General features: G+C 44.1%; 2 protein-coding genes and 1 long non-coding RNA gene across 9 annotated transcripts; 1 reads left to right on the forward strand and 2 right to left on the reverse strand.

Moving 5' to 3' along the window:
* Window positions 1-1,631: 1,631 nt before the first annotated feature.
* mctp1b (multiple C2 domains, transmembrane 1b) lies at window positions 1,632-16,878 on the reverse strand. 3 transcript variants are annotated; one of them, XM_026297062.2, is made up of 21 exons: window positions 16,390-16,878; window positions 12,528-12,648; window positions 12,299-12,441; window positions 12,104-12,183; window positions 11,052-11,175; window positions 9,865-9,903; window positions 8,648-8,815; window positions 8,418-8,548; window positions 8,031-8,217; window positions 7,850-7,943; window positions 7,636-7,738; window positions 7,276-7,378; window positions 6,727-6,828; window positions 6,568-6,642; window positions 4,912-5,031; window positions 4,458-4,568; window positions 4,256-4,309; window positions 4,052-4,161; window positions 3,581-3,690; window positions 3,409-3,506; window positions 1,632-3,033 (listed from the first exon to the last, which is right to left on the reverse strand). In XM_026297062.2, the coding sequence occupies exons 1-21, from the start codon at window positions 16,876-16,878 to the stop codon at window positions 2,962-2,964; spliced, it is 2,634 nt and encodes an 877-aa protein (XP_026152847.1). In that variant the 3' UTR covers window positions 1,632-2,961. The 3 variants fall into 3 exon arrangements, with proteins under 3 accessions (XP_026152847.1, XP_033181359.1, XP_026152846.1); XM_033325468.1 differs by lacking the exon at window positions 16,390-16,878 and having other exon boundaries at window positions 8,648-8,812; window positions 12,528-12,798; XM_026297061.1 differs by lacking the exons at window positions 9,865-9,903; window positions 16,390-16,878 and having other exon boundaries at window positions 8,648-8,812; window positions 12,528-12,798.
* LOC113124354 (uncharacterized) lies at window positions 12,989-16,297 on the forward strand. Its single transcript, XR_003295037.1, has 3 exons — window positions 12,989-13,081; window positions 14,057-14,756; window positions 16,272-16,297. It is a non-coding gene; the product is annotated as an uncharacterized LOC113124354 (long non-coding RNA).
* A 563-nt stretch (window positions 16,879-17,441) lies between the features above and the next one.
* Window positions 17,442-25,790, reverse strand: septin5b (septin 5b). Of its 5 annotated transcripts, none has more exons than XM_026297064.2 (12): window positions 25,199-25,790; window positions 24,022-24,132; window positions 23,836-23,846; window positions 21,691-21,781; window positions 20,454-20,748; window positions 19,960-20,094; window positions 19,765-19,882; window positions 19,224-19,325; window positions 18,858-18,954; window positions 18,642-18,777; window positions 18,206-18,308; window positions 17,442-18,052 (listed from the first exon to the last, which is right to left on the reverse strand). In XM_026297064.2, the coding sequence occupies exons 2-12, from the start codon at window positions 24,062-24,064 to the stop codon at window positions 17,990-17,992; spliced, it is 1,194 nt and encodes a 397-aa protein (XP_026152849.1). In that variant the 5' UTR covers window positions 24,065-24,132; window positions 25,199-25,790; the 3' UTR covers window positions 17,442-17,989. The 5 variants fall into 5 exon arrangements, with proteins under 5 accessions (XP_026152849.1, XP_026152850.1, XP_026152848.1 ...); XM_026297065.2 differs by having other exon boundaries at window positions 20,454-20,577; window positions 20,662-20,748; window positions 24,022-25,790; XM_026297063.2 differs by having other exon boundaries at window positions 24,022-25,790.
* Between the last annotated feature and the right edge of the window lie 228 nt (window positions 25,791-26,018).

Consider the following 26,018-nt stretch of genomic DNA (forward strand, 5'->3'; position numbering starts at 1 on the left):
ATGTTCATTTAACAAGCTACATGTGACAAACATGTACATAACAAACTCATAAAGAATAGATGCATTGTCTCCTGATCAAGTAATCACTGCAACAACAGCTTTGCTTTCAGTGGACAGAACATTTCTAACAGCTGCTTTTGATTTGGACAGGACCAGTCAGAAAAACAACACAGCGGAAAGGCCCAGGTTGCACTTAGGCTGCATATCTGGACAAGACCAATTAAATCCAACAGGGGATGAGATAATAACCACGTCCACGGCTGCAAACACACACAACTAAAGGAGCATAACAGGACACGCACAGTTTCTGTCCTCAGGGCATGCTGGGAAACCTCACCAGTCCAACTGCCCCAGCACTTCCAGTATGCTGTGTAGTAAACGGTACTCACAGGTACTGGTTACACCTTTGGCAAATCAATAGGACACATAGGACTGAAAGAGCAGGTCCATGTGCTATTTACACATGAACTTCTCTTAACTGTTGCAAGACAAACACTTAAACTTAATGTACGAGGCAAGAAAACTTAAAAACTCAATTATACTATGTATTTGTCAAAAGACGAAGTACATGAACAGACTCAATATACTTAAATGTTTGTGTACACTGGTCATTATAAGCTCAGTGTATCTGTAACAAGTACTAAAAGAGAAAGTACACTATCGCACTTTAAGTTTAAAAGAAGTATCCTAAATGTGTTTTTTCACCATTCACATCCATTTATTCTGCAGCTGCAGTCAAACTTTGCATGCAGTTACTTCCCATGAGTCAGAAAACACGCAGCCTGACGCCCCCTGCTGGTCACTGCTGTGCTGCACAACCTGCAGGCTGAAAGCTCCACTGCTGATTAGTGATCAGACTAATTGATCACTTCATGCTTTCTGTTGTTCTGTGCTATAAAAACTCATTTAAATGTCAGACTGTGCAGCTGGTTGGGGAATGGGCCGCTAGTCATTGTGATATTTCCTGCACATTCTGAGGTTTTAGATGAGTTTTTAAAGATAATTTTAATTGAGTCACATTTTACAGATTCAGTGTTACTTACTTTTCCCGAGGATGTCATTCCCACCGATGGCATCGCAAATAAACGACCATAAATTCACATCGTAAAAGACGACGCGCCTTAAAAGCCCAGAACCTCATTAAAAATAATCACATTTTTATTTTTTCCTCCGTATTAAACTAATCCAGTGTGAGGTGGCAGCACAAACATGGATGAACTGTAAACACTAACTGCTAACAGTTAATTCGGCGAAGTTTTAATGGTGTTATTTGTCAAAATACTGATAATATAAGCTAAAACAATCGGAGCTCATGTTGTACGGTACAAAGTCATGACTAAACGTTATTTCCTGTTTACAAACTCAACGTATTATGGGAAATGTAGTAAAAAAACGGATGAAGGAAAAAGATGATTCTACCTGCAAGTGAAATAACAACCTTGAGTTCAGTTATCATTGGGCCTTTTCTAATTTATTATCTGACCAATAAAATATAAAGATTTAACGTAAGATTTAACAAGTTTTCTGTCGCTGCAGCTTTATACAGCTGCTTGGTTTCTCTGTGAACAAATACAGGAGGAGCATTTCAAACATTCACACTTCACTTTTATATGATAATAAACAGACAGCCATGTGGATCTGTGTAGAAATATATTTTCTCAGATAAATGCTGCACAGTCATCACAGTCCATCCTACTTTTCACACGGTAATTACTCAAAAGCAGCAAATACCCATGGTGCAACAGGAAACCAAAACAGCTGATGTGCAAACTGACAGAAGTGATAATTTGTGAGTAAACACGGCTTCTTGTCTCTTCACCAAGTTGCACACAAGCAGCAGACGGACTTCACGTTCAGAACCCACAGACTTGCATATAAATTTATGTTCAGTCATGCAAAGACGCAGACAAATGACAGTTTACACAGACATGCAGGAAACTACACCCAGAGATAAGAAACTGATAGGACAGTGACATGAATGCACTCGGCTCTGACTCTGGACTGTGCACAGCATGTTAACATTTGGGCCAAATCAGCAGGAAAGAGGTGGGAATGAGACACAGGACGAAGATTCAAGATAAATAAATTGAGTTTTGCATCTTGAAGCTGCAATATTACTTTTGTCTGACTCCTGGAAAAATACAGTACAGGATCGTTTATATAGATCGTATTTATAATGCCTAAATAAAGACAAGTTGTACAAAGAGACAAGCTGCAAAACCATCATCATTGTATTTCAAACTGAAATCACACCACAGAGCCAATTTCAGAATAAACCAGATGGCCTGGTGTGTTTTCATAGGCTCAGTAGCACAAAGACTGAGTGAAAAACTGGCGGATTGCTCCTTTAATCAAAGAAACTGATGCCTCAGTGTAAAAAGTCTTTTCTGGTTTAAATCACCACAGTGACAGATGCTGTTTTTCCAAAGCACATAAACAAACATTCAACATGCAAAGTTGTAGTGTGGATTTTACAAAAACCAACGTGTGTGTTAATTTACTGAGAGAGTGTGTGTGTGTGTGTGTGTGTATGTGTGTGTGTGTGTGTGTGTATATACTGTCATACATGGAATAACAGCAGCAGTAAAACATGCAACTCTATCCGAGACACTGAGACACTGACCAAACATCAAGTTCAAAACAGCATAAGAGGAAATAAAAAACAAGCTGTGGATGCAACAGCACACACCTTCAGACATGCACGCTCCCTGTGACACACGTGCACATTCACAACAGACATGAGAAGCACTTGGATGTTTCAGTCCAGCCTGTGTTGGAGCCGTTACCGGAAATAAAATGGATTAAAAAACATGTTTTCTCAGCAGCACGAGAAAATCAACCAGTGTCATTCCACAGTAACAAAACCAAAAACAACCCGACGGTTTTAAAGTATCTCAAAAATACAACAAATATATAAATAACATTGTTTACAGCTCATATGTTTACAGGGCAGCAGAGCAGCTAGCTCAGGTTGGTCCTCCTCCGTTTGTTGGGGCTTTGACCGGGGTCGACCTTCAGCTCACGATGCTGCATCTGTCCACACACACACACACACACACACATCTGTGAACACATGATGCAAACATTCAGGCACTGAAACTGCACAACCTGTTTCCTTTATACCCTTTAAACTGTTCTGGTCACAGGCAGACGACCAGTTTTATAGTTTTATTTTGGCCTGAAATGTTGAGAAAAAAATGCAAAACAACTTTGGGAAAGATCTCAAAGTAATTTGAACATTGTCACGTCCAGTTTCAGACGAAGACACATGAAATATCCTATAGAGGATTAAAAAACCTTATTTTTTACGACTTCATCCTGTTGATTCATTGTTCTTCTACAGCAGAAAAGAAAAACGCTGATTCGCTGTCACACACTCTCAGACATTTTCACAGCTGAGTTACTCACCACCTGGACATCCGAGGGAACTCTGGACAGAAAGTCAAGAAGCTCGTTGTTGTCGATCATGTAGGGGTCACGGAGCTTCTTGGTGAACTTATTCACACCTACAGAACAAACCAAACGGGTTTAGAGAACACGTGCGTCGTGTGATCGGTGTTTGTGTGAGATCGGGACTCACCCCACGCCAGCACAAGGTACCGAAGAGGTATGAGGTAGAGAAGAAGTGTGGCCAAACATAAGGCAGTGATCGCCAGCCAGCTGAGAAAAGGCACGGTCCAGTTAACGGTGCTGCAGAGGACAGAGAGCACGCAACTACTTTTTAAAACCTGCAGGAAGCTCATGTTAAGTCTGAGCAGCTCGTTGTTTCACTGTTTCTGACACGATGACAGGTGTTTCTATTAATTTGTCCCAGCTCTCTGTAAAACACAGTCTGAACATTATCACCTTGATGAAGGAGGATTCACTGGGGGATTAGACGGACTCAGTTTCAGCCTGATGCTCCTAAAAAACAACATCTTTTTCTTTCTCTGCTCTTGACTGTAATCGAAGAAAAACCTCCCTGGTGTATTTTGATGTTTTATTGGTTTTGTAACTCTACTGTTGGGCAACTACAGATACATGGAGCTACTGACTGAAGGGTTTCACCCACTTCTTTATCCTCTCTCCATACGACGCCACCTCGTCCAGGGCGCTCTGTACGCTGATGAACACGTCCTGGATGGCGTAGAGTTTATCCATGAAGCCCTTGGGCTCTGAGTCCTGAAGGAACGAGGAAGAAAAACAAAAAGAAAATCAGTGTGTTTACATTTTAGTGCTAAAATGACAGAATAAAATTGTTCCATGACAACTCTACCTTGTCCTCTTTGTCTTCTTCTTCATCTTCCCATTCAAACATGGCCTCCATGGACTGCAGCAGAAAAGGAGCCGGTAACATTAAACGATGCACCTTTTTTAATTTACTTTAAACATAATCTGAATCCAGAGAACCCAAAGTGACTTTCCTGAAAATAACAAAATCAGAGAAAATTAAAAGTGTGTTTGGCTCGTTTTCTCACCATCTCAGCTGTTTCCCTGCTGGAGGAGAAGAAGAAGTTCCAGAGCAGCAGCAGCAGCAGCGCCAGCGGCAGCATGTAGAGCTCGAAGTTCCACACCACCACCACGAACAGCTGCCGGGACAGAAAGGTCACACAGGGGGTCAAACTCAGGAAAACTTAGCCTGGAGTCTTCTCAGTCCACGAGAGGAAGAGACGCAGGAATCAAGAAAAATACCAGAGATAAGAAAGAAATAAGAAAGAAAAGCAAAACATTTTCAGATGATTTCACCCAGACGATGAATCAGAAAACAAATGAAACCTAAAATATTGGAGCACTTTTCATGGAGCCAGACCAGGAGTCGTGGAACAGGGTCACAGCATCCCACAGCATCCTGTGACCCTGGATGTTCCAGGATAAGCTGCAGATACTGGATGGAGCAGCCAGTGTGTGTGAGCAGATCAGTGTATTTCGCACCACAAATGAGACGATGCTCCTCTGTGCAGACTCCCACTCGAAGCAGCTGTTGATGTAAGTGCCGTAGCTGATGAGGACCATGACGCAGCGTTTCACACGGTTAAAGTTCTGCTGCAGCAGCTGAAAGACACAGACGTGTGTTTCCATCATTGGAAACTTTAAAATATCAATTGTTGATATTATTATTATCTTCTTCTTACGAAGAAGTACTGGGTGTGTTGTGTTGTGCACATGTTCCTCCACAAACACACACTTCCTCTTCTTCTTCTTCTTCTCCTTTGGGCTGCTCCCTTCAGGGGTCGCCACAGCCAATCATCTGCCTCCATTTAACCCTATCCTCTGTATCCTCCTCACCCACACCAACTATCCTCATGTCCTCCTTCACTACATCCAAGAACCTCCTCTTTGGTCTTCCTCTAGGCCTCCTTCCTGGCAGCTCTAACCTCAGCATCCTTTTACCAATGTATTCACTGTCCCTCCTCTGAACATGTCCAAACCATCTCAATCTGGCTTCCCTGGCTTTTCTCCAAACCATCTACCATGAGCTGTCCCTCTGATGTCCTCATTCCTGATCCTATCCATCCTCGTCACTCCCAGAGAGAACCTCAACATCTTCAGCTCTGCTACCTCCAGCTCTGCCTCCTGTCTTTGTCTCAGTGCCACTGTCTCTAAACCAGACAACATTGCTGGTCTCACCACTGTCTTGTCCACCTTTCCTTTCATTCTTGCTGACACTCTTTTGTCACACATCACACCTGACACTTTCCTCCACCCGTTCCAACCTGCTTGCACACGTCTCTTCACTTCTTTTCCACCCTCTCCGTTGCTCTGGACTGTTGACCCTAGGTCCTTAAAATCCTCCACCTTCTTCAGCTCTACTCCCTGTAACCTCACCGTTCTACTTGAGTCCCTCTCATTTACACACATGTACTCTGTTTTACTGTGGCTAACCTTCATTCCTCTCCTTCCCAGAGCAAACCTCCACCTCTAGATTTTCCTCCACCTGCTCCCTGCTCTCACTACAGATGATAATGTCATCTGCAAAAATCATGGTCCACGGAGATTCCTGTCTAACCTCATCTGTCAGCCTGTCCATCACCACAGCAAACAGGAAGGGGCTCAAACTGAGTCGCACATGCACCGTCCTGCTGCCACCAACAGTCACTACAGACCAGATGTGGATTAATCCGCAGCTGAAAATAGTCCCCAACAGCTGCTGCTGTATTTGGAAATTCTTCAAAGCTAATGAAACTATATCTGTGAGTTGTTATTAGTTATATCTATCTACAGTAGGAAACATTGGGCCTGGAAATCATCTAATTCTCACCTAATTACATCATAAGCATGTTTCACTCTGCAGCACTGAGATGTAATGAAGCTGAGCAAAGATGTTAAAGGTTGTGTTTACAGCCTGTTGTGATGCTGCTGAGTCGTAATTGTACTGAACACAAATGCAAAACTAAAATAAAGAAACTACAAACTTGATTTTGACACAAGGCAGGACTACAAGACCAGTCCAGGAAATCATGACAATTACAATTTATTACTATTATTTAACTTCATTTTTACTTATTCTGTGCAGATCAAATGTAGAATATGAGGCCTTCTAGATAACCTCTGTGTCCGCTTTAAATTAACCAACAGATATGTCCAGACCTGCTTGGAGACTTTGGGCTCTTCCTCGATGTATTTCTGTTCTGCAGGAACCACCGTCCTCAAAGCAGCTTTGACCTGCAGAGACAAACACGCTCAGAGCAGGATCAGACACGACATCAGGCGTTTACGTCGCAGCTTCACGGAGCAGGTGACGCTCACCGTGTTGTAGATGACGTCGATCTCCAGGTAGATGACTCCTTTGGTCGGTCCCGTCAGCTCCTTGTTTTTTAACACGTACCCTTTCTGCTCCCCGTTACGGATCTGACAGACAGAAAACGTAGTTTGGGTTTGGGTTCATACACCTTTAAGAGTTCCTGTTGCTTTTAAACATAAACATTTTAAACATTTAGTTTAAGTCAATATAGTGTTTGTTGTAATTTGGACTTTCTTAATTAAATTATTAACCAATTACGCTTTTTAAAAAAATTATTACCAAAATTATAATGTGGTGTCATTTTATGACGGAATCAAATAAAACAATGGACTAATTAATAATAATGAATGTTAAGTTCATCTTAATGTCAGAACATTATCTTTATCTTTAATGCATGAGGAGGATCCCTGTACCAACATGGCCGCTGTGTTAAACAGCAGCATCTCATGAGGTTTTTTTTTTTTTACTGAGTCCAGTCCGGACTACGTAAGACCTTTAAAAAGACCCTTTAGATTCAGACGAATAAACGCACAGTCTGTCTTCCCCACACTCACACGCAGCAGGGGGATGACGACCTTTCCCAGGAAGTCGGCGCTCCGGTCTCTGTCCTCGTCGAACACCGTCACCTCCAGCACCGAGTGAATGTCTTTGACGTTACTGACAGGAGGACAAAGACAGAAGGTGTCACTCGCTTTGTCCCTGTGGGGATTTTATCCCTCCAGCTGTGGCCTAAATGTTGTTTCTGTTGAATCTAAGATTCAAACTTTTAAGAGAAACATTTGGACAAAAACACAAAATAAACGAGAATAAAAAAGAAACTTCTGATTTTTTAGAGTTTCTTGGGTTTGGTTTCATAGTTTTCTATCTGTCCTCCAGATGTTCCAGATGTTGTCTGGAGAGCGATGTTCACTCACAAGGTGAAGACTTTGTTCCACTCTGGACTGAGGTTCTTGTAAACGGTGTGTGTCTGCAGCCTGTCGTTATTCAGCTCCAACACACAGAAAGGATCGCTCTTTCCTGAGACAGCAGAACCAGAGTGAGACCTTTTTCCAAATTCTGATCCATTACACAGAAACACCCTCAGTTTATGAGGAAATACGTTACTGCGTTAACATTGTTTTTTATTACCGGTCACGTCTGCGGCCATGAGTCCTTCTGCTCTCATCACCTTGACCTGCACGATTCCCACGTCTCTGAAGTTAGAGAACGACTTCCACAGGCCCTGAGGACGAGGCACAAAAAACAGAAAGGTGTTCAGCAGGAAGTCCACCTGCACTCACCCGTGTTGTCCTTATTGCATACTCATTACATATCGCCTGAGTATCTCCCTGCGTTCCTGCAGGTCGTCCAGCGGCGTGATGGACAGGTCGGCGATGGACACGTGGGCCGAGGCGGTCAGTGTGACCAGCAGCACCACGTAGCCCCGGGACTCCTCCAGCGGCAGCTCCAGGTGATGGGTTTGCTCTTTAGTCAGAGTGGACAGGTCCAACTGGCATCTGGACAACAAACACAGCACACCCACTGACCCAGTCTGACCTTTGGACGTCTGCTTCACTGTCTAAAACTTTACTTTTCTCTTTACTCAGTACTTTAAAATACTTTACTCAGTATTTTAGGAATTAATTAAAATTCAAATGAACATTTAAGATCAGGATGAAAATGCACATTAAGGTCAGACTGAGGTTAAAAAGCTGACCGTCCGATGAAGTCGTCTCTCCTCCCGGTGTCTCTGTCCCACACCGTGAGCTCCAGGACTCCTCCGGTCTCCTCATACAGGTGCAAGTCAAACTGTTCCCTCCATTGTGGACTCAGGGTCTTTGGCACCGTCTGCACACACACACATTCATTAATCAGTTTAACATCATCACAACACCACCAACCAGCAGCTACATCAGCAGGTGTAAAACTCCCCCACCACTAACGGACCTTGCTCCTGTACTTCTGTGGTCCCAGTCTGAACTTGACATACGGGTCACTCAGACCGTTGGGGTCCATGGGAATCAGGTTCCGGCCTTCGATCAGCGCGATGCTCACGATGCCTCTCCAGAGCTGGGACTTCCGATGCAGCTCTGAGAGACGGACAGACTGCTGCTGCTGGTCCACACACACAAAATTATTATTATACTTATTTACTTTTATTATACGACATGAAAAGGCAGGACATGCAGGCTCGGTTCTCCATGTTCTCCACTGAGTTAATGAGGTCTGAACAAACAGCTGTTTTCTTTACAGCTGGATTCTACACATCTGGACTGAACAAAGACGGACACAAACAAAAAACCGTGATTAGGAGAATTTGATGGGAATTTTTCATTCACTCACTTGTACATGTGTTAAATGCAGAGTCGATTTTTGCTCTTGCATATCACACTGATGTCTGTGTCTCTGTGCATACAATAAATGCACGTACATACAATATGCACCATATATGTACTTAACTGTGTATTTTCTTAGTTGAAATAACTTAGTTTTCCTTTTTAATGCTTCCTTCAGTGCAGTTTTTCATATACTTTATTATATTTTAATACTTATCGTATTATTTTAATGGACAATGAATATATATAGGCTGTTTATAAAGACGCTTGTGAAGTTAGTTATAAAATGTGGTTTTATAATGTTTTTGTGGTGTGTTTAATATACTTTAGAAGAGATTTCATTGTTGAATTACTTAAATTAAAGTAAATTTTAAATTAACTCCTGCGCAGCTGCAAATGTCCACTTTTTACTTATGTCTTCATTTCAAAATAAAAGTCTGTTGTTTGGAGGATAATTCTGGCATCGTATATTATCTCATTATCAGAATATGCCATGAAAAGACCAAAACCAACAGTGTGTTATTCCATCTGAATACGTCATACACTCTGTGATGGTACAAACTCTGTGCTGTATTTCAGACCAATGAATCTCTAAGTGTGTTTAGTTGCTGGGCGAGTGTCAGGCAGAAGAACAGCAGCATCAACAACAGTCAACATTTCTGACACGACATGTTTGACGTCTGCTCAGACTCTACGGCAGATGAGGCTGTGACAACAGTGACAGGACGGAGACGAACACGAAGCTTTTAGGACAGTTAGTGGAAGCTGTGAGGAAACACACACACATTGATGATGATGATGATGATGATGGTGATGATAAGGATTTACCTTATTGCATCGTTTCCAGGACCTCCGGAGCAGCAAAGTCTGAACATACATTAAAATACATTATTTCAACCCAAAGACTAATGGTTCAGCTTGTTGGGCTGCAGATTATGTGGATTCAACAGGGACACAAGAAAACTGTCCAAACCAATTTAGCTTGATTTGAAACAGGCTTTTTTAAGCCACTAGAGGAGGCTGTGACACAGAGTTATTTCTAACTACGAGGAGCTAAATCCAGGGATGAGGAGGAGGTTTGCTGCTTCCGCTAAGCTCTGCAAATAAAGCACCAGAAACAGAAATGTTCTCTTACGGCTCGTTAGCTTTAAAGAGACTGATCTCCCTGAGCTGCAGCACAGACCTCAGCTATCATTAATTTATACAAAACACAGGACGAGACCGGCTGCGTTTAAAATCTCAATCTCGTCTCAGCCTCTGTCTGTTTGCTGCTGAGCAGGTGGTGGACCAAAACAGGACTGTTGTGGTCCATAAAGCCAAAACAACGAGCTGAAAGAAGCTAAAACGCTCAATCTGAGGGCGTGGGTTTGTCACTGTGGGGAAAAGGTTCTTTGCTGGACAAGAGACTGAAGCAGGACCGGGTCTGTCAGGGTGAACTACAGGACGTCACTAACAGCCAAATCAAGACTCACTTTATTCACATAAGGCTTCCACCGATACGCCTTGACCTCCCTCTGCTGCGGGACACACAAACGCAGCATACTATTTTCTTAATCCAGGAGTATTGACATGATTTGTGGGTTAAAACATTCGAACAGTGTTTCCCAGTCTTCTGCCCTGAAACAACTAAAAATGTCTCTAGTGTTAAATTAAATTAAAGAGTTTAAATGATTTTTTTCTGCTTCATCCTACAAACCGTAAATTAATCCATGTGGAGTTTCCTGGTCAGCAGTTTGCAGTTTAATAAATTTAAATTTAAGTCATTTTGCTGGTTTCAGCTTCTCAAAAGTGAAGGATTTGCTGCATCTCTCTCTCTTTGTAATGGGAAATGTTCATGGTTTTTATCTTTTGAGGATTGGATTACAAACCACATGTTAAAATGACTTGAGGCCATGAGCTGCAGCCTTCACTCATCAAGAGCTTTAGGCTGCATCAACCCACTTTTCTATAGTTGTATATATAGTATTTAATAAAGTAGATCCAATCTACATTTAACTGTGAGAGTGTGCACATACCCCTGGGTCTCGTTGTTCCTCAATGGGACTGTCTTTGGGGGTCAGCAGGACAGCCAGCTCCAGGGAGCCCAGGTCCTGGTCGGGGTACTGAGGGTCCTTCAGCACCAGCGTTACAGGTATCCTCCTGAATCACAGAGGTGCTGTGTGAATATGTGCAGCTGCAGGCTCAGCTTTGACTATTTGAGTCAGTTAGCTTAGCTTAGCATAAAGACTGGAAACAGGGGGAAACTGCTAGCATGGTTCTGTCTAAAGGATGGATGAGGCAGCTTACTTATACTTATACAGACATGCAAAGTAAATGCAAACAATCATTGACATAATCAGATAATTGAGTCTGTTCTTCCCTGTTGTTCTACAAAGTGAGTCCCTAATAAGGCTGTATTCTAAAACTCTATATTCTCATTGGACAGTCCTGGGCCTGCTCTCTTATACTGGTCCCTTCCTCACACCTGGTGTCCTAAGGAACCTTTCTCCCAGATCCTCCTCACCAACATCCCTGAGAACCCTGTGTTAGTCCCTTAGTGTCAGACTGTACTAGGTCAGGAAGAACATAAACATCAGATATGATTATGAAAAACACATGAGTCTTAGTGAATCAACCTGGAAATGAAAACCTGTGGAACCTGAAAAACCAAGAATACAGTAAGAAACAATAATGATCATGATCAGTAACAATAATCAGTCACTGAAACTCATTTTTCTGTTACAGGGTAAATAACACTAAGAGTCATGAGGCAGAGATGCAAAGATCCTCATAATGAGAAAATATTTTGTTTTCCATGTTCATTATCTTACATTCGTAATGTGGATGGGAATGATTTGCAGTAATTGGCCTGATGGTGAGTGTAAAGTCAGAGGGAAACAAGAATTCCTGTGGAGCAGCCAACTAGCAGACCAACATTAGAAACTAGACCCAGAGGTGCCTCTAAAGCTCCAACAAGCAGCGTGTCTCTGCTTTAATCAAATGAAACTGAAAAATTACTTCCTGGAGTCTTGGCCTCAGTGTGAGGCAGCAACCAGTGCCATGCAGTGACCTACAGTGTGTACAGTACCTCTGCTGCTCTAGAGACTCCAAGTACAGGTAGGCAGAACCCATGAAGTCATCCTGAAGTCCAAAGTCATAGTCAAACACCTGCGGAGGAGCAACAGGAAATCTCCACTGATGCTTCTGTTTATTAACAATTCATCTGGAAAAAGCTTTGTGTGTGTGTGTGTGTGTGTGTGTGTGTGTGTGTGTGTGTGTTTACCTTTATATACAAAGGTTCGCTCAGACTATCCATTATTAAAGTGACCTTCTCATCCCACACCGGGTTCAGGTTTTTGTGGATGGTTTTGCTTCGGAACACCTCCTTACCAGCAAGTTTGAATTTGACATATGGATCGCTGCTGCCTGAGACGACAAATCAGTCACAGAGCTATGAGAACAGGACCGGAAGAGAGAGAGAGAGAGAATAAAGAGACAAGAAGTAACTCTACCTCCTCTGTCTCGGACGGCCAGGTTGTGTCCTCTCCTCAGCTCAATCTCCAGCTTGTACATCCCTGAGCTGGGGGCGGCTCGCTCAGGAGCGACCCCCGAGGAGCACGGAGCAGCCATAACCTGACAGCAGAAACCGACGCATCAATTACACACAACGCAAATTAAAATCCGTCACTGCGTCGTCACAAGAGCCTGTTCACTACAGCTCAATGCACACGACTAACACCGAGCGTGTAGCATCTAATTCAGCTGGTGACTGGTCCCAGGGGAAACCACTGACAGGAAATTACAAGAGTGGTTTCCTCCCCTCCGAACAGAGTGTAGCTGAGCTTCTTGTGTAACCCTTCCTTCTACAGCAGCGTCTGCTGAGGTGATGAAGAAACTCAACGTGCAAACTGACGACATTGTTTGTTGGACCAACAGTCATGTTGAACAACTACACAGTCATGCAAAATAACTACACACAGACACACAACAACCACACTGCTGGGCAGGAAGTGGACAGAGACAGCAGTGAGACAGAAGAGGGCCAACATCTCCACAGAGCTGCTGGGTTAGTAACGACACTATGAGCGACTCCTCTGTGTGATTTATTGTCTTTCTAGTGAGAAAGATCAATAACGAGCTAACAGAAGAAGAAATGTGAGACAGGAAGCTTCAAACGCTGCCTGTCACAGCCTTAACCAGTCAGGGACATTAACTGTTCAGTCAGCTCTGCACATATTTTCTATGGAAGCAGCCTCATAAAGAAAGACGAGAACTGGGGCCGAGGATGGTCACATCTAAAGATCTGGATTTACAGCCTCTCAACTCACCCTACATCTAATCAATCACCTTATCGGTCAGGAACGGGGCAAACAGCCTCAAACTCCATCCAAAGCTGAGTCAGGGTGTTCACCTGACGGAGGTAACCAGGCGCTTAGAGAGGATTAACTGTCTTGTCGCAGTAAATCAGGCAGCACGGTGTCAAGAATAGCGTCGGATCACGACCGATCCCATCAGCTACACCGGTGCACACTAATTTTAGGACTCAGTATTTATGTTTACACACAAACAACTGTGCATGCAGCCAAGGCTTCAGGGTCCAGGCTGGACTGTTATTCATCCTGCAGCGTGAAATCTTTCTCTAGTGGACTGTGTCAGTTTCACATAATTGAATTGGGGAGAGGAGCTACAGCTGTAATTTCAGTGTTTAGGGGAAAATAACTATCAGATCTGACTGGGAATCAGCAGATACCCATAGTGGGAGGCTTCTGATCAGGATCAGCGCCAGAAACCTTGATCAGGGCTCAAACTTCTTGTTCCGTCCAAACAAAAGTCCAACGGTTTGTTAACATGGACGACAAAGAAAAGAGAAGCTTCAAACTAAAAATGATCGAGTGAAACAGTAACTGATGATCAAAACAGCTTGTGTTTGTTTTTCTGGTGTTTAATTAATCTGCTCTGACCAGTATACAAGCAAACACACCTGTGGTCTGACACTGGTCCCAGTCAACTCTAATCACTTTTTATTGCTTTGTTTTTCCAGGAGACTGATGACACAGTCGAGCAGCGAAGCCTCAACTTAAAACATCACCGTGTCTGACAACTGAGTCCATAACTGAGGACAGACCAATAAAGATATATCTTCTCCATAACATTCAGTGAAGCCTCAAGGGCCCATTAAGATCAATACTGTTGCCAATACAGTCAGAGCGGCGATCAATAATGTATCTGTCTCCAGCAGAGAGAAAGGGCAACATGATTTCAGAGAAATACAACACATTTTCTTCACAACACCTGCAAACAAGCTGCAGTGAAGAAAGGTGAGAGGACGGAGAGCCCCCAGACACAGATGGTGCAGACAGTCCACCATCTGTGTGGTTTGTTTCTGACGGTAAACACCCAAGGAAGTGGCAGCGGGTGCAGAGAGCACCAACACACGGTTTGTGACTTGCACCAGAGTCTGCATCAATCTCGACCTCGACCACAACAACCAATCTCACCACTTCCTGATGAGAGAGACGCCACAGCAGCTGCAGCTGTGAAGCTGAAGAAAGTTCTATATCTTATCTGATGCATCATCGCGTCACCCGACCCTGCAACCTGTACACCTGGGTCACTGCAGACACTGGAGGGTGACGAGTCCTTACCCAGTCAGGTTTGACCAGTTCAAGAGACTAAGAGAGGAACATCAACCAGGTCACACTAGGACTGAAAAACACCTCAGATGTACCAAACGCTGACAGGTCCAGCCTCCTTTTCTTATATAGATGATATTAAAAGATTCAAGTGTTACTGTATTAATATCAAATATCCTGAACCCAGTTAATCAATACGTGAATTAAAGCTGATGAGCTGGTGAGTCGACAGTAATAAAGTGGCTAATAACAGAGGGTGATGTGACGAGGAGCTCACCGACAGCAGGCGTCCACACGTGGAGCCGAGGGAAAAGGAGCCATCGCAAGAGGCGCAACCAAACAACCCTCGAATCGCTAGACGGGACTCTGCCACCGAGGCCTCCCTTATAAAGAGATCCAGGGTCGGTCAGGACAGGAGGAAATACTACAGACAGGCAGAGGAGCAGCGATTCTTCTAAAACAGGGCTATCTATGACCCTCAGTGAGGCACAGCACAGGGAGAGACACTGAGGACGCATGTAAAGAAACTCCAGATTCAGAGAAAATAGACTTCAGCTCAGAGAAAGGTCTCGCTGAAAGCAGCCCCAGCAGCGAAGGAGCAGGTGTGGTACTGCAGGTGTTGGAGCTGAATGGAAGAAGTAACAGGAGGAACCGTGCTGGTTAATCCTTCTCCAGTGGACTAAGCCTGATGGACAGGTTACTAAAGGGCAGGGTGGCAGGAGGTCACAGGTTTAAGGCCAGGCTAGTGTCCTAAAACACAGCAGTCAAATTAGAAAACACTGCAGCTCAGATCTAGACTTGTTACAGAAACAGGTTTGCTTATCTCCAGGTGGGTCAAGTTAAAGGTCGAAAATATTGGGACCTGATTCCAAATGGACCCATGGGAAACCTGTTATTTAATACAGCACAAACAGACAAATAGATCCCGACAGCATTTTCTGAACTCACTGCTGTTTGTCTTACACAAACAAAACACAGACTCCACACAGCAGGAACCACATCCTCAATAACCAATCAGGCACTACACAGTGTCCTCGTCGATCCGGATCAGAGAGCTCAATAACCTCCAGCCCGTGGGTGAAACAGTCACTTTCTGTTTCACATCAATCAGAAGGAGCTGAGCTACAAAATCAAGCAGCTTCTGTCTCCATCAAACTCCTGACATGTGACCCATGTGACCCACATGTACCACACCAGCCTCCCCTTCTGCTTCTAACTGGACTCCTGCTTCCTGGACGTCCAAAAAAGACTCAGGGATTATTCTTGACACATCAGTTTTAATTTTTTACTCTTGTGGTTCTGCAGGTCACAGACCCTGAAACAGGCCGACCCGTCCCACCTGTAGTGTCCCTGTAGTCCTTTGACTGATTTGCTGGGTTCACAGGTCTTTAAAGGTCCTGACCACAGCCCGTCGCTCTTTTATTTTCCTGTGGCAAAGAATAAACTTCCCTCTTTAGGACCATCATGCATGAAACCTGTAGTTAATGTTCAGGAGTGAGAATATCTTTGCGTCCATCCTGACATCATCATTAATTATTCAATAATGTGAACATGTTTTATTTCTTATTGAATTTCCCTTTAATGAATCTGTAAAATTAACACCTGCGTGTTTGTTATTTACAGTTTTACACCAACTCCCCTTAACAGACAACAACCATCGACCTGTGGTCCAATTATCAATTAGGACTCCCACCTGCTGACAGTTATTACAGCAAAGAGTGATGATGTGACAGGAGCTCACCGGCTGCTCATCTTCTCCGTCCAGCTGTGCTTCTGCTGCCGCCGCAGCTGCCGCCACGTCGCCCGGTGGTTCGGCCAGAGTCTCCAAGCAGGCAGAGCCCAGAGAGCAGCTCTTGTGGTGGGACTGCACCAGCTGAGCCACCGTGGGCCTGTTCGGGCTGGAGAACTTCTGCTTGGAGGACGACTGCGGTTTCTCTCGGCCGAGTCCGGATCCGGGCACTTTGCCGCAGAGCCGAGGATCCTTCGTGTGCGCGTCCACCTGAGGGAAGAGCAGGTCGGGCTGCGAGGAGGAGATCACCCGGTCCAGAGGGACGGTTTCCTTCCGTTTCATCTTCCTGAACACCCACACGCCCCGCTCCTTCTTGTCCTCGGGGTCCCTGGTGCCCAGCTTGGGGCTGAGCAGCGGTTTGGCTTTGGCTTGGAACTGTTTCCACATCGTGTTTTGTTGGGACGAGCTGCTCTCATTCTCGCCCCCTGCGCTGCGCTCCATCCCCGCCTCTGTCACACCGATGGACGGGCTGCTCCACTTACGCAATCCGCATCCGTCCCATTCAGCTGCATCACTCCGACAAAAACAGCAACAAACCGCGGGGACTGTCGGGGTCGTCCGGTCCCTCCTCCACGGAAGAGTCAACAGCAGGGCCGGACTCAGGGCTTTGGGATCCCAAACACCAAAACCATCTCAGAAACTGCTTCAGATTTTAAGGGACAGTGATAACAGCCTGTCAATTGACTGATGCAGGTTGTGCAGGTTTGCATAGTCCCAGAGGACTAATCCTAGGGAGCCCCTGAATCTTCCACTAGTTTTGGTTTTGAATGAAATGTCCCAGTAGCCATTTACAGGAAATTTGTACCATAAGCTGTTTGTTTTTCTTCCAGCTAAATATCCACTAACTCTCTGCTGTCGGTCTTTGATTTCACAAAACAAGAACAAAAAACATTTGAGTTTGAGATTTAAAAAAAATAACATTGCACATGTTTAGACTGGAATAAGACGACAGAAAATCCAGGAAAAGACATATTTTATTTGTATGTAGCCTGTTATGGCACCGTAACACTCTCTGTCATACTGGACACAAGTTAAATGTCATTATAAAGCAAACACACTGTGGGGAGCAATACAGATGTTTATACTGTACATTACACTCGACAGATGTGAATGTTTGTACACTGCAGAGCTGTGACCCAAACTGTGGTTAAAGCTTTTAAATAAGGAGGTGTGTGTGTGTGTGTGTGTGTGTGTGTTGCTTTAGCTGCAGTTTACAAACCACTAAATGAACTGGTGTGTTCGTCTAATTCAGTATGAAACATATTCTTCTGGTTCTGCAGTGCATCCTACTCTCCACTGAGCTAACGACGGTTAATGAAAGTGTTAATTCCTACAACGTTTGAATTAATCAGCTTCCTGCTGTTTTCTTGTGATCAGTGTTTTGAAAAATCAGGTTAAATATCGATTGTGCACGTCTGAAGATTTCTTCATCGTGTCCTGTGAAGAGATGAAGACATTACTGAAGGTTTAACTCTGTGTTTGATTTGTGTCTGTGTTTGTCTCCTAAAATATAAGGTCTAAAGGTCGGAGGTGGAAGGTTAAAGGTCAGGGGTCACAGGTCCTGCTCGTGCATCTGCTGCTGCATCTTCTGAAGCATCTGGTGCATCCTCTTCAGCTGCAGGACGACACAGAGAGCAGGAGACAACAGGGGCTGAGAGGAGCTTACATAACAACACATATGGGTCATCAATTCACATCAGCGTCTTGGTTACGTAAGAGCTGCTGCCTGCATTATTCACACTTTGAGCTTCATTCAGGAGCCACTCACTTCTTCATCTTTCATTTTGATGAGTTTCTCCGTCTCCACGTCGGGTGTGGACAGCGGCAGGATCGGGACGGGGCTCTCCACCCTCTTATCCGCGTTCATCTTACTGCAACACAGGACGGGGTCACAACACGGAGAACCAGCCTGCACAGTCTGTCTGTCTGTGTGTCAGCCCCGTGACAGGCTGCTGATAAATGGACCAGCTACAGTACCATGTGTACATGTTCATGTGTTTGTTTCTAACACGTGTCCTCAGTCAGTATGAAACGTGATATACAAACACATTATCACTGAGGGACCGACTGAACACTTCCCAGTTTATAAGTCATGGGTTCACCAGTTTGACTGGGGTTTTCCCAAACAAACCCAGTGAGCAGGCAAGATCTCTGAAGGACAACACAGCTCTGACAACACACACTCTAGTCACACACACACACACCTGGTCATGGCCTGGATGCACTGAGCTCTGTAGTTCTCGTAGTGACAGTCGCTGGTGATGTCCTTCAGGTCGTGCATGTGGGTTCTTATCAGCATGGTCCTCAGCTTCACAAAGTCGCAGTGGGTCGGGTTCTCCACTGCACACAGGACAGGATTCACATCACATGACTGAAAATTCAAGCTGTCAGCGAAGTCAGAGAGAGTGTGAGGTCCGTACCCTCCACTATGCCCCAGGGGTAGAGCCTCCCTCGGACTCTCTGACCTCGGGCTTCTACCACCGTGTTGCTGCCGATCACTGCGAACGGAGTGCTGTCCTGCAGCAGCAAAAACACAGGAGTAATTCAGTGTAGAAGAACCACATTAAAACACAGAGTATCATGTTCAATCAGGATTTATTTGCCCCTGTTACACTACACTATTAGTACTACTATACTTATCTTCAACTGGATCATGTTTATAACCACATTTAATACATTTGTATGTGAAACATCCAGTAAAGTAACTGGAAAGTAAACACTGCTGTCAGATTGTAAAGGTAAAGTTAAAGCATCTTTCGGCCTCATTAGTCCAGAGTCCAGTTCACCTTCAGCTCTTTATCCTGCTGCTTGAACTCCTCGTCCTCGTCAGAGTCACAGTCGGGGAACTGGTAGATCTTTATCCCGTACTTGTCTATCTCTTCCCTCAGCTGGACCACACACACACACACACACACACACACACACACACAGTTTATATCCAGGGAAATGCCAATGGAGAAACGCCTGAATCATCCACCACTAAAATTAGATGAAACTGACCCCAGATCTGTCACTGTCTTCACTGGCCTTTATGTTATTCAGCTCAGTTTCTCACGTGGCCTTTTCTATACTTCTTAGTTTCTTATTCTGCTGCTTGTGTTTTGAAATAGTTTTAGCCAGACGTCCACTCTGTGTGTGCAGATGCAGAAACGTGCACGTGGATTTAATCCGGTGCAGAAATATAAATTAAAACACTGAATCTGCAGCAGAAAAATGAGATGCTGCACAGAAAGATCAGTGTGGAAATCCAGCTCCGCCCATGATGTGGGTGCAGAGGTAAAATGTGCTGCTCCTGGATGTTTCAGTGCAGATCTTTTGTGTTCCTACCCGCTCTTTGAGTTTCTTTATCTCACTGGGGGTGAGGCAGTCGGCCTTGGAGATGAGAGGAACCACGTTGACTTTATCCTGCAGGGCCTTCATGAACTCTATATCCACTGGACGGAGCCTGCAGGCGGACATGAGCATTTGAACACCTGCACACACACACAGCAAATAGCATGTGTGTGTGTGTGTGTGTGTTACCCATGTCCAAATGGAGGGATGAAGTAGAGGCAGCAGTGGACTCTGTTGTCCTGGATGTTCTTCCTGTTGAGTCCGCTCTCGTCTCTGAAGTACTGCTCAAACTGCTGGTCGATGTAGTTTGTGACCGGCGTCCAGCTACAAGACAAATACGTCCACATGTGTTTTTACTGGAATCTGTCAAACTAACGTGAAATACAACATGACAACAAAAACCAAACTGAAGAGTTTTTGTTGCTACTTTGAGAAGAAAGTTAGAAACTGCTTCACAAACAGGACAATAACAGATCAATACAGCGGACAGGCAGACAGATAGGGTGAAATATAATTAAAGCACTAATGAAATCGATACTGCAGCCAGAAGGAAACAACTAATGGAACTGACACAACAAAACAAATTGGCGTCACAGGTTCGTCACAAATCACAGTTTCAGGAATATCGAGCCTCCAAAGCTGCTTCTGTTAACCAGATGAGAGGGGGCGAAGCAAACACTCACCACTCGGTGTTGTTGACAGCGTCTCCAAAACCAGGGGTGTCCACAATAGTGAGTTTCAGCTTCACCCCTTTCTCCTCGATGTCCAGCGTGTGCTTCGAGATCTCCACCGTCTGATTGATGCGCTCTGAAGCCACAAACAGATGGAGATATGTGACTGGGTCTTTGGCCCCAGGCGGGTGTGGAGACGTGTGATTCACAGGTGACTCACCCTCAGCATTGAGCAGTTTTCTATCTTTATGCAGGTCAGTGAGGAACAGGCTGTTCACCAAGGTGGATTTCCCCAGGCCAGACTCACCTGGAGTGAAATACACGAACAATACATTTTTATGAGGGAACAAGCTTTGGTATCTCCAGACGACAACATTCAAACAATTACTGCTGAGCTGAAATACTTCTAGAAAATAAGGAGTAAGTATTTGAAAAGATGCTGTTGAGAATAATTAACTGCTATATTAATAATACAGGAAATAATAACACCTGAAATGAGTCGAAACAGTTGAAATAATTATGTGAAAGCGACAGATAAAGAAGGGAAATAGCGAAAAGTAATGGCTAAATGGTTAAAACACTCATATGCCAACTAGCCAGAGACACATCTAGGTCTCTTCCATACAAAAGTCCAGAACAGCAGCAGCACAGACACATGCAGGATGGTCTGAAACCTAATTTGAGCTGCCAGACTCCTGACACACCTTCAGGAATTAGATTTGGCTCAAATATCACATGGATGTTTTTTGCTTTCCAGACACAATATGGCACAAATGGGACTGAAGTCTGAGCAGAAACCTCCAGCGTCCTCCTGACCTTTTGTGCTCATCTAGATAACGTCAGAAAAATGAAGGTCACAAAAACAAACTTGGTAATGGGCACTTAAAGCCATTTAAAAACTCAATATTCATACGTGGGAGACAGAAGCTTATTCTTCACTGTCCTTTAAACTTATGCTCCTGATGTTTTTCCACTGTGAGTATTTAATGGATGGATTCAAAGTGCAATTACCGTAAATATATTTGGGACTAGTTTTGTTCTTCAGTATCGAGGTTTTAAACAGAGCCAAAGTCTGTTCACGGCACATATCCAAAGCAAAGTGAGATGGTGTGAATGTGTGATGGTTTCAAGTGTTTCTGCGTGGACACAGTTCCTGCTTTGCCTGGAGCAGCAGTCAGAGCCTCAGCGCTTTGTTTCTCAACACGATCAATCTGATTAACAACCCGCAGGAGGCGACAGCAGCTCTCACCTGCCACCATGAGGGTGAAGTCAAAGCCTTTTTTCACAGACTTCCTGTGCACCTGGTTGGGCAGCGTTGCAAAACCGACATAGTCTTTCTCCTAGACACACACAAAAAAAAAAAGAAATCAGCTGTAGTGAATCTAGAGCAGAAAGTGAATCTATAAAACATACAACGTACAACCTGGGGGGTCAGATCCGGTACTGTAGCTGTGTTACTAGGACATTCCCATGATTCCTTTCATGTTTTATTGAAACGGCGGTGGAGCGACTCAGAGCGCGCCCTGAGGTTCCCTGAGTATTCATAATACACAAAGACGGGGGTGGGGAGCGAGTACAGTGAATGCACAGACATAAATGTGCATCTGATGGAAGAGGACGAAGACTCAGACAGGGATTCTGCAGGTCCTGAAAAGTTCCCTCACTAAAGCCTTAAAACACATTAAAACCTCTCACATTTTGCTGACTACGTATGTTTTTTCCTGCCTGTTGTATTATTACGTTCGGCTTTTAAAAGTAGGATGTTCATCAACTCACACTGGATGAGACTGACGACAGTTTGTGTCTCTTTTTGGTTAACTCACATTTGTATTTCCCCATTTATCATCTCTTTGGCAAAATCCATCATTTACTTATACTCCTAGGAAATACTGTTACATAAAACTCGGAAGTAAATGACAGAAAAGTCAATAAATTTAGGTACGGGACAAAATAAATAATGACAGGCTGTATGACTGCGGTGCTTAAAAAGTCTTCACTTGCTGAAGGCTGCAGAAACCAAACACAGGCCTGCAGGAGGCAGATGGTGTGTGATGTGATGAAACAGGCTGCTCCAAATAAGCTACAGCTCCTTCCATCATGCATTAGATTTTTCCAAATATTTCCATTTGAGGATGCACCAGGCTTTTAATGCCAAATGTAAAGTGTACCGCATTAGCTCGAGCAGTCAGGGAGAGACTCTGCGTACGGAGACGTGGGGGTGTTTTTTTCCTGTCTCTTGCTTTCTCCTCGGCTTCGATATTGCTTCCATATTGACATTTCGTGTGTGGATGCGTTTGCATGTCACACCCACACACACACATCACTAAAATACACAGATCCAGACTGCTGGTTAACACCATGCTGTGGCCGCTGCTCTGACTCAGACTCTGCTGTCGTCCAACATGAAAACACGATGAAGGTAGAAGATTCTGAGCTACAGATCTCAAAATAAAGCAGCGAGGAGATGAGAGAAGTGTGAAGGCATCCAAAGCTGCTGAATACAGTATGTTCTCCAGTAGAACCACAAGAGATCAAAACTAATCATTTAAAAAGTCATTTGTCAAGTTTCTATCAAGCTTCATAATCACATATTTTCTCTAATGTTACTCTACAAACTTAGTTTTCTCCTCTTTAAGATCTGCAGAAGCTTTAAAGCTGGAGAAATCATGTTATTTAGATATTTGACTGATTAGTCCACAGGCAGAAACTGTCTATTGTTCCAGGCCACAAACCAAAGGTTCTCCTGTCACATATACAGAAGCTGCTAGACTGGTTCCTGTCAGCTACTTTGGATTCATTTTTCAGTCAAAAATGCCTCTGAGGATTCTCTGATCACTGTGAACTGAATATGTTGGAGCTTTGGACTGTTGCTTGGACAAAGTATGACATTCAAATCTTTTCTGCCCTTTAAGTAATTGATTAATTAGAAATTATTCAAACAACAGATTAAACACTGATGAAAACCAGCCTGCTCCAACAATTAAAAGCTAAAGCAGCATTTATTTGCATTTGAACTGGAATCAATGGATGTTTAAAAAAAAAAAATGACTGAAGCAAATAATCTTCCATCAATCTGATGTTTCATGTTTACAGATGTGCACAGGCAGAAAACTGAGATGAATTAGTGATGGTGAAGATGCAGGGATGATCAGCTTCTGATACTAAACCACCAGGATCCAGAAATCCCAACAAACTGAGCTGAGACATGTCGGTCCCCCCAGCTCAAGACCGACAGCACAGACAAAGCTGGAGGCCTGACAGGACCAGGGTCAGGAACCGAAACAAAGGCTTCATTTTAATTGGTGCAGATGCTACACAACAGGAGGCTTTTATTTTGTAAGAGTCATCACACACACACACACACACACAAGCCGGTGTCTGCTGCGTGTCTCACCTCTCCATCATCTGGACACAGGGTCCAGGAGACAGATCACAGCCACATCCAGGCGAGTCCAGCAGCAGAACATCCGGAGAAACCAATAAAAGCAGAACGTGGATCAGTGGAGCCTCATTAATCGATGCTCAATTAACCAACCAGCTGCGACGCGCGTTGGGTTAGTGTTTACCTGTAGGCGCTTACCTGACCGGGGCGCACGGCTCTTGTACCTGCTGTTGGCCGTCATCGTGGACACACTTGGTGGAAAATGTGTCCGAAGTGAATGGAAGAGGCGGGTCTGGAGCCGCCACCGGTCTGTGTTTTTTTTTAAAAGAAAAGAAAAAGCCTGGACAATATTTCTGCGGCTCAGCAGGAAGACGGGCCCAGCAACAGCCTGCAAATGCGCAGAAATTAATCTAAATCGCAAAACATCCTGATGTCAGTCAGTCTGCCAGATTCTGTGCGGCCGTGCATGCAGACCGATGAACCGACTGAGGACTAGTATTGTGTGGCTGCAGTTCATGTGAGGAGCCAGAGGGAGGCAGGATGGTTCTGCTACTGCTGCAGCTCAGATCAGCACAGCTGCACAGACATTTCCACTCAGGTTGGGGCCTGTGGGTGGAAACACCGACTCCCCCGACCTGTTTTTATTCTCAGACTGGGGGGAAACGGCTGCAGGCTGCTCAGATGCAACAGGACTCTGGTCTTCTCACTGTGTCCACCAGCCTGTGGTTGGCACTGATGCACTAAACTGCTGAGGTTAAGATGGACGCTGGATTTCTTTCTAGAAACACCCCACACACATCAGAACTTAAGACATCCTGCTAGGAACTGGGCCAACAACAATGCAGCACAGTGTGGTTCTGTGTGGGTAACAATAAACCATAATAATGGACCAATAATGACTTATACCGACACATATTTTCTCTAACACTGACTCTGGAAAATAAAACTAAACTTTTTTTTTTTACTACAGGTGAAGATTTTGTTAAGACTTTTTCTTATTGTGTCATTAAAGCCCAGATCCTTTATCCTGACTCACATGAAGCAGATTGTAGTTTAACATTTCACTGTGCAGGAGAAAGTAGAAATGTTGTTGATGAAAAATGTAAGATAATGTGTGGCTGTTCTCTTTCGACTCTTTAATTACAGAATAATATGATAATTTATGTTGATGTTTCCCAGTGCTGCATCCTGCAGGTAGAATTAGCTTCTTTCCCTTTTCCCCCTGCTCTTGTTTTCTTCCACTTGACCTAGATTCAAGTACCAGTTGCAACCGGTCTCTGTTTCACTAGTATCTTATTCAAACGACAAACCAACACCGTACATTACCAGCTGTGTTACCACTTTTTGAAAACTGAAAATCAAAGTCGACTTTCACCTTTTTCACGACAGACTAAAACCAGCAGCTGCTCCACAGCTGGACCCGCTTCCTGTTTGTCAACGACGTGCTGATCGATGACGACCCAATGAACAGCAGGTCAAAGAAAAGACATGAGGTCTGGGAGATTTCTGAGGTGAGGGTGGGACTGGAGGCGGGAGCATGGTGCCGTGTCACTGGCTCTGTTTCCTGTGCTGGGGGTCAGACAATGAGCGACCTTCTCTCCCACCATCACCCAAAACGGACCCCCTCTGTTCCCAGTGGGGGGGGGGACTAGCATGGTCTCCTGTGCAAACAAACAACAAATCACAATTATTGTTCTTTATAAAACCAACTCTGTGTTTCAGATCAGCCACTGATGGTCTGAGTGTCATAAACTAGGATTAACATCAAATTTATTTATAAACATTACACATTAAAAAAAAGACAATAATCCAGAGTTTAGAGGTTTGATACTCACCAGCTGATGGCAAACGCCAAGAAATGTCAACTTCATCATTATTGGAGAGTCTCATCTGAACAAGGACACAGCAGGTCCACAAACATTTCCAAACTGCATTAATCCATGTTACAGATTCTGATTTTATAGCATTTGATGAATATTTTTAATGTTAAGGTAAAACTTAGCAGAGAAAGAATCAAATCAATCTTTGAACACGGCTGAGGAAGGAAAAATCGAGGTGGAGCGACTCTTCTATGAACCTATCAACATTTTTAATGTTTCATTAATTCAGTTTAATTAATTAAACAGTTGACTTGTATTATTAAATACAAATCTAAATATAGTGCATGCAGGATTTCTGCAGGCTGATCTCTGAGA

This window comes from Mastacembelus armatus, chromosome 12 (genome assembly GCF_900324485.2).
Source record: "Mastacembelus armatus chromosome 12, fMasArm1.2, whole genome shotgun sequence".
NCBI classification, from domain to species: domain Eukaryota; kingdom Metazoa; phylum Chordata; class Actinopteri; order Synbranchiformes; family Mastacembelidae; genus Mastacembelus; species Mastacembelus armatus.